We start from the raw sequence: 12,151 nt of genomic DNA on the forward strand, positions 1-12,151 counted from the left end.
CCAGTTTCTGAAAAGCTTTGCCACTGTCTCAACAAGAGGATTTTGAATAAATGACCCTGAATATAAATCTAACATTGTTGCGAATAATGGCAATATCAGACGGAAATTATCAGGTTCTCCATAATAAGCTGTGATCTCTATAATTGAAAAAAATTCACACTGGCGCCTTTGAAGCACAAGCATATGCAAAAACACACTTCAATCCTGATAGGTCAGCGTCTGAGACATATGAAATAAGTACTAAGATATAACTGTGACTCCAATTTTGCCTTACTTGCACAATTGGCTTGTATGTTCATCCAAGATTTAATATGGGATATGGTGGCATGTGACTGGATGAAGAACGGGGTTCAGTAATTGTTTCAATTCGCCTATCCCATTGCCTTTTAGTTGCAGAGTCAAAAGTAGCAAACAGCTTGCATGAGGGAATATAATCTCACAATGACACAATTTTTGTGTGTGTGTAGTTTACATAGTTAATAACACATTATGTAACAACGGTTTTCGATCAGTTACAGCGGAATGTCATGTGCGGTGGGCATAGGTGTGCGCAGGGGGGGTTCCTGGTGCGCACAGGCACCCCCTAATGTCCTGCACCCCTATCTCACATGCCTGATGCAGCGATCGCTGAGCAGGCTGATTACTGTCCCCTCTGCGCTGCACCCTGTCAGGACTGTATTACTGACCGGATGCCTGGGTTAATCAAGGGTGCCACTGCCACCGGCTTTCAAACTCTTGGCTCCACTTCCATGTACAAAAACAGCGTGATGTGATGTGATTACGTCATGCTGATTGCACTCCCACCCACCACACCCGCCACATGCCCACCTCTCTCATTCTATGCTATGCCAACGCCAGCCACTGATGAGGATCAGCATGCAGCCAGCGGTCCTCTTAGGAAGACAAATTCAATACTGGCAGGCGGATGGCAGCAGCATTGACACGTCACTCGTTTTTCCAGCAGCAGCAGTACTAGTCTGCGACTGTCAGTGTCAGTGAGTTACTGCAGCTTGCAGGGGAAAGAGAGGGGGAGCCAGACCAGGCTGAGGAGGAGCAGTGTCATTGCAGTGAGTTCCATCAGGGGTGTTTGTTTGGTGCACACCACAATATCTGACAATGTATCTGCTTTATTAGGATTGGTACAAGGGTGGTATGTTATATTGCGTTGACCGTCAATAGATGGTGCTAGACACGCCCAAAATGTGGCGCTAGACACACCCCTACGACGGTGCACCCCCTAATAAAATGTGCTGCGCACGCCTATGGCGGTGGGACTATAGCCAGAACACTTATGTCTAGTCAAATGTTTGAGAGTATCTTTATGTTTGTGAGCTGGCTGGAAGTAATTACACTTAGTGAGGGACATTAAACTTTATCTTTTCTCTGTGCACTAGCACACTATACATATTCACTTTAATCTTTCCCTGGGGTTATGCAATTAATCTGAGTTGTATTGTGACCAAGCACTTCTGCACTTCTCCATCTGATCTTTTGCTGTCTCGGCTACATTACCTGCATGGACACTTGCCAAGGCCAGGTGTGAGGAATAGCAGGTTCTCCATTGACGATCCTGGAATTAATCTGGGGACGATACGTGGGCTGTCCACACTTGGTTGGCCAGTCTGAAAACAACAAAGTTAAACTACCATTTGATTTCGAAAATAAAATGTATCACTTGCCTTTATTGCTTTAATAATAATAAGATGGAATACAAAGCAAACCTGGTGTTAAAGGAAGGGTATCATTAAAAGGGCAATCAACCAGATTTTTTCTTTCATATACCTTCCTGCAATAAAGTAGCACTAATGGTCTAATATTAAGGTCTAAAAGAGCTTCTCTTTCCCCCATAGTAGAGTCTTGGAAACTGCATGCCAAACATTAGCTTAAGGTGGGTACATACGGAGAGATCAGTGCTTAAATTCTAAGCAATCTGTATCTCCAGGACACTATTTTACTCGGTATCCGTTTGGATGGTCGACCATGTTATGGTCGACAGTCATTAGGTCGACCACGATTGGTCGACATGGACACATGGTCGACACATGAAAATGGTCGACACATGAAAGGTCAACACATGAAAATGTCAACATGAGTGTTTCACATTTTTTTTCTTTTGTGGAACTTTTCCATACTTTACGATCCACGTGGACTACGATTGGGAATGGTAATCTGTGCTGAGCGCAGCGAGGCACCTTGCCCGAAGCATGCCGAGCAAAGCGAGCGCAGCGAGGCGACGCGGTGCACTAATTGGGGTTCCCTGTCACTTTACACAAAAAATGACACCAAAAAAGTAAAAAAACTCATGTCGACCTTTTCATGTGTCGACCATTTTCATGTGTCGAACTTTTGTCCATGTTGACCATGCCGATGTCGACCAATAGTGGTCTACCTATTGACCGTCGACCATAACATGGTCGACAATTCATACCGGAACCATTTTACTCACAAATACTGGCCATATGTTATTTTATTTCTTTGAAAAGTGGCAAAAAATAAATAAAAAAATCAGATATATGACTACTATGGGGTCACTGATAATAAATAATAATAAATAGGCACCATGGTGTTTGATTATCTGTACTAGTCTCTATAATCACCACTGTCATGAAATAAGAAACTCTAATATCAGTAAGCAGTAATATAAGGGCTGATAGACAATACCTATTGCTATGCTGTCCCACGGATTGGGGACTGGAGGGGCTACAGTGGGAGGTGCCTGCAGGGGATCAGTAGACCAGTAGGCTCGGAAACCTTTTGACTCTGTGAACAGGTCACTGTAGAATCGTACTGTAATGATGTTACTCTGACTGGTAATGGCATCTGGCAGGTTAGTTCCACAGAAAGGACCTAAAATAGGGAAAATGACAAAAAATTTAATCAGCATAACGCTTCTTCCTACACATTTTGTTCTTGCACAAGGCAATATGTTGGTCATTAATAGAGATAAAATAAAATGGCAATCTTATTCAAATAATGTTGGTGCTAAATATGACAGCAAAGTTACTGATACATAAATAATGCAAGCCTAATGCCTAAGGTTAACTATTTCAGTATAAATGTGTCCTTGTCATGGTGAATTACACATATTACATTCAGCTATACCAAAATGTTACCAATTATAAAACGTATAATACATAAAGAATTTAACACATTGACCCTTAGCTGGTCATATACTGAACAGCTATAATAAATAAATAAATAAATAAATAAATAAATATATCTATATATATATATATGATGCAAAGTGAATCAACAGAAGAGAATTCTAAATCAAATCAATATTTTGGGTTACCACCCTTTGCCTTCAAAGCAGCATGAATTCATCACTTGCACACAGGTACACTTGCACACAGTTTTTGAAGGAACTCGGCAGGGAGGTTGTTCCAAACATCTTGAAGAACTAACCACAGATCTTCTGTGGATGTAGGCTTGCTCAAATTCTTCTGTCTCTTCATGTAACCCCAGACAGACTTGATGTTGTTGAAATCAGGGCTCTGTGGGACCCATACCATCACTTCCAGGACTCCTTGTTCTTATTTATGCTGAAGATAGTTCTTAATGACATTGACTGTATGTTTGTCCTGCTGCAGAACAAATTTGAAGCCAATCAGACGTTTTCCTGATGGTAATGCATGATGGATAAGTGCCTGCCTTTATTTCTCAGTATTGAGGACACCATTAATCCTGACCAAATCCCCAACATTTGCTGAAATGCAGCCCCAAACTTGCAAGGAACCTCCACCATGCTGCCTGTTGACACTCATTATTGTACCACTCTCCAGCCCTTCGTGAACAACCTGCCTTCTGTTACAACCAAATATTACAAATTTTGACTCATCAGTCCAGAGCTCCTGCTACCATTTTTCTGTACCCCAGTTCCTATGTTTTCATGTATAGTTGAGTCGCTTGGGCTTGTTTCCACATCGAAGGTATGGCTTTTTGGCCACAGTTCTTCCATGAAGACGACTTCTGGCCAGACTTCGTCTTCCATGAAGACGACTTCTGGACAGACTTCTCCAAACAGTAGATGGGTGTACCGGGGTCCCACTGGTTTCTGACAGTTCTGAGCTGATGGCACTGCTGGACATCTTCCGATTTTGCAGGGAAGTAAGCATGATGTATCTTTCATCTAATCCACTAAGTTTCCTTGGCCAACCATTGCATGCAAGATACTCAACGTTGCCCGTTTCTTTGTGCGTCAATACTGAGATAAACAGGCAGGTACTTATACATCTTGCAATACCATCAGGGAGGGGACTATTTCAAATTTATTCTGCAGGAGGACAACGACCCCAAAGATACAGGAGGGCCACAACTAGAGGGAGCTAAGGGGGCATGCGACACAGGTGCCAGATTTGAGGGGACGCTGAGACCTCTGCCTGACTCCCTTGGCCAGCTGCTTCCACCCGCCATGATCACCTCCCGTCATGATCACATCTGATTGAAAAGAGTGCCTGCAAGCACTTTGTCCTCTTAGAAACTCTGCACTCAATTCATCCAGAGTGTGGCAGACTTTACAATAAAACTAAAATCCTCACAGCAAAGCACTGCTTAACAATCAGTGCTTTGCCATGAGGATTTTAGATTGATTGTAAAGTCTGCCAGAGTCTGAATGAATCAAATGCTGAACAACGGATACAGAATTTAGGGGCAGTGCAGTGGGTTGCTGTGTGCGGGGACCTGCTCCCGAATCCTGTCTGTCACTGTCTGCATCATCAGGGAGCTGTGTGCTGTGACTGGTGGGAGTCTGCATATGTGACGCAGTGTGCGTTAAATATACTGTATATTTAGTTTAATTGCCATTCCAAGCATCTGTCTCTCTCTTTATCTCTATCACCCCTCTACCTAGTCTCTCCCATCTCTCTCTCTTTCCCATCTCTCTCACTATCACCCCCCTCTCTCTCTCCCTGACCTTTCTCTCTCTTATCTCTCCCATATGTCACACTCTCTTCTTTCTCCCATCTCCCTTTCACCCCCCCTCTCTCTCTCTGTCGCCAGTCTATCTCTCTCTCCCATCTCCCTCTCTTCTATCCCATCTCTCTCCTCTCTCCCATCTCTCTCTCTGCCATTCATCTCTCCCCTTTCTCTCCCATCTCTTTCCTTCCCTCACCCTTCTCTCTCTCCTCTCTGTCATATGTCTCTATTCTCTCTCCCATTTCACTCTCCCTTTTAATCACCACTCTCTCCTCTCTCCCATCTCTCTCTCCCCATCACCCTCTCTCTCCCCTCTCTCTCTCCCCCTCACCCCTCTCTCTCTCTCCATCTCTCTCCCTCTCTCTTTTCCCCTTTCCCTCCCCTCTCTCTCTATGTTTCTTCTCTTTTTCTCCTCTCGGAGAAGAGAGGTGAGTATAATTAAATTGGTGCAGGGTGTGCGGTGTGTGGGCCCCATTGGCCCTGATCTCAATATCATCGAGTCTGTCTGTGATTACATGAAGAGACAGAAGGTTTTGAGCAAGCCTACATCAACAGAAGATCTGTAGTTAGTTCTCTAAGATGTTTGGAACAACCTCCCTGCCAAGTTCCTTCAAAAACTGTGGACAAGTGTACCTAGAAGAATTAATGCTGTTTTGAAGGCGAAGGATGGCCACACCAAATATTAATTTGATTTAGATAGTGAAACCCTCCTCCTCTCCAATGCTAGAGGGATTTCACCTCTTCATGATTGGGCCAATTTCAGTTTCATCACAGACATTGATCTTCTCCAATTCATCAATCCCGATAGCTAACATCATCTTGCAAAAAATCACAGGTATTTGACATGGATGCTACCATGTTTGAAAAACACAGAACAAATCGAACACAAATAGGCAACCACCTGGTTATCTACATGACAAGACATTTGTTAACTTTTGTTTTGTAACTGAAACACATACCATATTTTACTGTTTTTCCTGAACTTTCTTCATATGCTGCTACATAGTCATAACAGTCCCTAGTCATGAAGTCTGGATCTTCCAAGTCGAAATGAGTGAATTTCAGTGTCATCTTTTTCTCCTGAGGCACCTCCAGGTGCCATACACACAGTCTGATGGGTGCATAATTATTAGGCCAGTTGGGAGATTTAATCACCCCGCTCTCCTCGGTGGAACTTCCGCCACAGGATTGTATTTCTGTGAAAGAACAACATTATTTCACATACATCTGCACTGTTTGTTTTTTTTTAATTGGAGCATAGGGAGGTTGCCTCTAGACTCAGCAGTGTCGGTCTTGGCTTTAAGGTCCATCTGCTTGGCAGGCTCCACTGCAAGAACCTGTCCCTTATTAAAGATCCTGCTGGTGACAGTATTAAAACCAAGCAGGCAGGTCAGGAAAACATGTAAGAGAGAGCAAAAGAGTTTTCTAGTTTTTACGATTGCTGAGGGAAAGACATGATTTTAGGGGCTGTCTTGCACTGTCAGGATTTTGTATTGCTTGTGAAAGGAGAGTCATGTGTGTATTACACTAGTGGTGCTGACACTATAAAGGGGGAGGTCTGTGTAGAGTAGAAAAAGACAACAACAATTATGCGCTCCAAGTTATAAATGCAGCCACGTATTGGATGTTAACCTGCTCCACCCTTTATAATTAGACACAAAAAATAGAGGACTGGTGCAAATGAAGTAGGGGTATTCACAGATTTAACTGCTGTTTTCAAATAAAAGACCACTTTCACAGTCTTAATATAACATTGGAGGTATCCTCCTCCTCTTTATAGTCTCAGTTCTCTGTATCTTAGCCCAGGTGTATTCACGCCGGAATCCCGACGCTGGAATCCCGACAGTGGAAACAATGCCGGCGGTCGAAATCCCAACAGATGCCCAGTATTCCCTCTAGGGTGGTGGGCCATGGCACCACCCGAGGGGGAAAAGAATAGTGTGGCACCCAAAGCGTGGTGAGCGCAGTGAGTCCGTAAGGGACTATGCTGCGTTCGATGTCAGGATTTCGACTGTGGGGATTCTGGTGTCGGACTCCTAACTGCCGGGATCCCGATAGTCGGGAATTCATACTGAATCCGCCACAAGAGATGCTGTTACATCTCTTGTGACGGATTGTGGGACTAATTAAAGCTTTCAAAAACCTAAGATCAGGTTCTAAATGGTAAAATAAATAAAATATAAATGAAAAATAGTAGGGCTTGTTCCTTTTAGGAACACATTAAATGATATCACTTATTTCAGATGCTATAACCTCCAAAGAAATTTAGATCTCTGAATAAAAGTGGGATGATGTGATGTCACACACTAAGGGGTATAAATACCCCACAGTGAGAGAAACCTGTCATTCTGTTTGAATTGTAGGGAGGATACACATCCTGTTGTAATTGGTGAGTAATGTTCTTCTTGGGAGCTCTTGCTAAGATATTGATATGTAATTTAAATAGTAGGGAATGATTTATTGTATATTAAAATGGTCCCTTAGTAAGATCATCCAAATTGTATGTGGGGGAGTGTTGAATATTGAAAATTAAAAGAATATTATAATTATAATAATTTTTATAGTATCAATAATTCTTCTCTGCTTCTGATTAAATGACAAAATGATAAAGTCTTGAAGTTATATTGTTTTCATGTGATTTACACACTTGATAACTAGATCTTATTGTTTGATTGTAAAAATGAAATTTTTTGTATAATAGGATGATTGTTTGATGTTTTTAATCTCTCAACAACAAAAAACACACTGGTAACCCACTGTGGTAAGGTGAATTTGATATGTATCTTATTAAATGAAACATCTATTTTAGAAAAGGTCGATTTGTGAGAAATTAATTCATTATATCCTAAATAGGCTTTATTAAAGCCATCTTGGAAAATCGGTGCTTGCTATAACGAGATTATCATCATCAACTAGTACCTATTAAAGATACTGTTTGGTACGTATCAAAGGAAGACTGATGTATCATCTATCCTCCTAAATTAAGTTGTTTCTATCACCTTGCACAGTCTAAGGTTATTACAAAAGTTATACCGCATAATTAAGAGCACTCTTTATTGGTGATTGGGTAAACGCCTTATTATATCTCCTCTAAACATAATGATTTGTTCAAATTTATTTAATTCAGCCTCCTCAGTCTGTCTATCTATCTATCTATCTATCTATCTATCTATCTATCTATCTATCTATCTATCTATCTATCTATCTATCTATCTATCTATATATGTGTGTGTGTATGTGTAGAGATGTGCGTATGTGTAACACACACTAAATATGCCGGTTATGTATATGAATATATTAATACTATTATGTCACTTTATATGCCTAATTGTTTGTACAGTATTACTGTGGAAAAAAAGTATTTATGTTATTTTCTATATATTTTTTAAGATTGGTACCCCTGGTGAAGTCCCGTAGTGGACAAAACACGTTGGGTCGTTAATACTACAGCCTGTACAACTATACGCGATATCCACCTTCTATACATATCTATAAGGGTGAAGTGGAAAACTATACTTCCTAATTAAGTGGCCAGGTACATGTCAAACTATATATTGTACATTCAGTTTTATGCAACAATTATCTTTTAAATTATGTGAATTTTTTTATTGTATACCAAGAATAAACATTCCGGTATGAAATTATTGTTTTTATTGCGAGTGATATTATAGTAAATAGGGTGTATAATCCCAAAGAGACTACCCTTTCATACAATAATACTTCAGTAGCGCACCTTAGGTAATTTTTTGTTATTATATATATATATATATAATTCCCCCTAGGAATTTTTGAGGACAGGGTGCCGGTCTGTGGGGGCACATGTGCACGCGTCTGAAAATGGGGCGTGGCTATGTAAATTGTGGCCTCCGGCGTCACTTAAGGGGGTGTGGGCAGGCGGCGGTGTCACTAAAGTGGGCGGCTGGTGGCATCACTAAAGGGGCGTGGGCGGCTGGCGGCGTTACTAAAGGGGGCGTGGGCGGCTGGCGGTGTCACTAAAGGGGGCGTGCCTAGTACCTATGGACGTGCTGGGCTTCCCCCAAGCGCTCTCCCATTGTGTGAATCGATGCTGTGCACATGCGCATGGCATCCATACATGCTGGGAGAGCAGGAAGCGGGCAGGCTGCAGATGCAGCATGCGTGTTGTTTCCCCCCGCCGCCGCCCCCCGATGTTGCTCCCTTCCCTGCTGGCATCGGGAAGTGTGTATGCACTTGCCAATGCCGGCACCCCGTCGAGTACCCGCTGTTGCCAATATCAGTGTCGGTGGGGGCTCGGCTAGTGTGTATGGGGCTTTAGCCTTATTGACATAAGTGCTTTGACAAGTACCTTCAATATCTTCAGGGTGAACCTCTTCCCATTTTGCTTCAAACCCACGATCTGTTCTAATTTTGTCTGTTGAAAAACTCAGGAAAAGTTGGTTGCTGGAACTGATGATCACTGGAGGTTTCAAATATCCACAGTAACTCCCTGAAATAACAACATGGAGAACATTGCAAAAATAAATTTAGATATGAATCTTAGTCTTGCTAGTCATACAATGCTATTCTTCTGCAGAACTGTCTCTGAGGACCTTGAAGAGGATGACGTCTCTTGAAACACTAAGGGGCATATATTTTATGTACTGGCACTTGGTGCAGATAATTTCTTAATACCATTTATTTCAGCAACAAAAAATTAAGGGCCTAATTCAGACCTGATCGCAGCAGCAACTTTGTTAGCTAATGGGCAAAACCATGTGCGCTGCAGGTGGGGCAGATGTAACGTGCAGAGAGAGTTAGATTTGGGTGGGTTATATTGTTCCTGTGCAGGGTAAATACTGGCTGCTTTATTTGTACATTGCAACTTAGATTTCAGTTTGAACACACCCCACCCAAATCTAACTCTCACTGTACATGTTACATCTGCCAACCCTGCAGTGCACATGGGGGTCATTCCGAGTTGTTCGCTCGGTAAAAATCTTCGCATCGCAGCGATTTTCCGCTTAATGCGCATGCGCAATGTCCGCACTGCGACTGCGCCAAGTAAATTTGCTATGCAGTTAGGAATTTTACTCACGGCTTTTTCATCGTTCTGGCGATCGTAATGTGATTGACAGGAAATGGGTGTTACTGGGCGGAAACAGGCCGTTTTATGGGCGTGTGGGAAAAAACGCTACCGTTTCCGGAAAAAACGCAGGAGTGGCCGGAGAAATGGGGGAGTGTCTGGGCGAACGCTGGGTGTGTTTGTGACGTCAAACCAGGAACGACAAGCACTGAACTGTTTGCAGATGCCGAGTAAGTCTGAAGCTACTCAGAAACTGCTACGAGGTGTGTAATCGCAATATTGCGAATACATCGTTCGCAATTTTAAGATGCTAAGATTCACTCCCAGTAGGCGGCAGCTTAGCATGAGCAAATCTGCTAAAATCCGCTTGCGAGCGAACAACTCGGAATGACCCCCATGGTTTTGCCTATTAGCTAACAAATTTGCTGCTGCAATCAGGTCTGAATTACCCCCTAAGTATTCAAGTATTCACATGAAGGGGCAGGTAGCCCTTCCCTACAATGTGTTAGAAGTAAAGTGATTGCGAATGTGATAACTTTACTTCCGGGTTGAAACCTGACAGCACTAGTACACATGTGGGAGCAACCATTGCTAGAGAGAGATCTTATGGATCCTGTTCAGAAAATGTTGTGATCTGCAGCCAATAGGCTCATTACGATAGCTGCAGGGCTCAAGATTTGGAATGCTTTGCTTTACAGAGCTTGGTAAATTCAGCATTCTAGCAGCCCCATAGAATCCCTTTGGGGACTACTTTTGCAATCAAAAATGTGTTCGCAATATTTGTTGTGGTGACCTCTGTTGGCAGAGTGTACTGGATTCCTTGGTGCAGTGACGTCAGTCCATACACTTAATGACTTAAACAGTAATGCAGGTTTATTCAGTGAACACAGGCGATGAGATGTAATACTAATACAGGTAAAGGCAATTAGGAGCCCTTATATCATACAAGGTAATAGCAGTGGTAGCGGTACTTATCAGGAGTTGTCTCCGGTGGTGAGGGACGGAGGACTACACAACCATGCAGTCTGACTCCCGCTGTAGAGAAGATGCGGCGCCCGGCTCAGCGTCAGCTCTGGAGCCGCGATACATGCAATGGAACGCTGCGTGTCTCTGTAGCTGAGATCCACATTGGTCTCAGCTCTGCACGCTTGCACACACCAGGACTCAGTCTCTCTTACTCTAAGATGGAGGAGCAGGAATTACATCACATAGCTCTGCCAACGAGTGACTCTTGGCACTAGGGAATTAACACTAGGGGATGCGCCCATAGACTGCTGTGTAGAAGGGGACAGGCACAGAGCGCACCATGGGGGTCATTCCGAGTTGATTGCTAGCTGTTTTCGGCCGCTGTGCAGCGATGAGGCAAAAAAATGGCACTTATGTGCATGTGTATGCGGCGCAATGCGCACGCGCAATGTACTATTACAACAAACGATGTAGTTTCACACAAGGTCTAGCAAAGCTTTTCAGTCGCACTGCTGGCCGCAGAGTGATTGACATGAAGTGGGCGTTTCTGGGTGGCTGGCGTGCCAGGAAAAATGCAGACGTGGCTGGGCGAACGCAGGGCGTGTTTGTGACGTCAAAACAGGAACTGATCAGTCTGAAGTGATTGCAAGCGCTGAGTTGGTTTAGAGCTACTCAGAAACTGCATAAAAAAAATTTGTAGCCACTCTGCGATCCTTTCATTCGCACTTCTGCTAAGCTAAAATACACTCCCAGTGGGTGGCGGCCTAGCGTTTGCACGGCTGCTAAAAACTGATAGCGAGCGATCAACTCGGAATGACCACCCATATCCTAACAACCTCTACATATATTTCTTAGTATTTGCGTGTACAGTACCAAGGGAAAATGCAGGATTTCGTGTGTGTGTGTGTGTGTGTGTGTGTGTGTGTGTGTGTTTGTGTGTGTGTTTGTGGGGGGGTTGGTTGGAATTAAAATGCTTGATTTTAGCATAATTGGCACTTAATAAGCTATAGTCTGCTTGATGCAAATTTCAGTAGCAGACAGAACTGAGTTTTGCAAGCACACATTTTCCCACCTCATGACATGACACCTGTCTCTTCTTGCTAGCAACTACTCTCTGGTCTTTCTAGTCAAATCTCTACAGCAAACTCGGTAGGAGAAGCTGATTCCACTGAACATATGCAGAAGCTCTTTTCCACCCCTTAAACTGTATATATTCAATTGGAAGCTTTA

The 12,151-nt window shown here is 43.0% G+C and overlaps 1 protein-coding gene across 1 annotated transcript in view; it reads right to left on the reverse strand.

Moving 5' to 3' along the window:
* LOC135049439 (ovochymase-2-like) overlaps positions 1-12,151 on the reverse strand; it is a 207,572-nt gene that overhangs the window by 117,921 nt on the left and 77,500 nt on the right. The window contains exons 11-14 of the mRNA XM_063955640.1: positions 9,239-9,379; positions 5,874-6,110; positions 2,662-2,847; positions 1,508-1,622 (exon numbers count right to left, since the gene is read on the reverse strand). Of these exons, the coding sequence (XP_063811710.1) occupies positions 1,508-1,622; positions 2,662-2,847; positions 5,874-6,110; positions 9,239-9,379 (679 nt within the window). The remainder of the gene's footprint in view (positions 1-1,507; positions 1,623-2,661; positions 2,848-5,873; positions 6,111-9,238; positions 9,380-12,151) is intronic.

Source organism: Pseudophryne corroboree, chromosome 1, assembly GCF_028390025.1.
Source record: "Pseudophryne corroboree isolate aPseCor3 chromosome 1, aPseCor3.hap2, whole genome shotgun sequence".
Lineage (NCBI taxonomy): Eukaryota > Metazoa > Chordata > Amphibia > Anura > Myobatrachidae > Pseudophryne > Pseudophryne corroboree.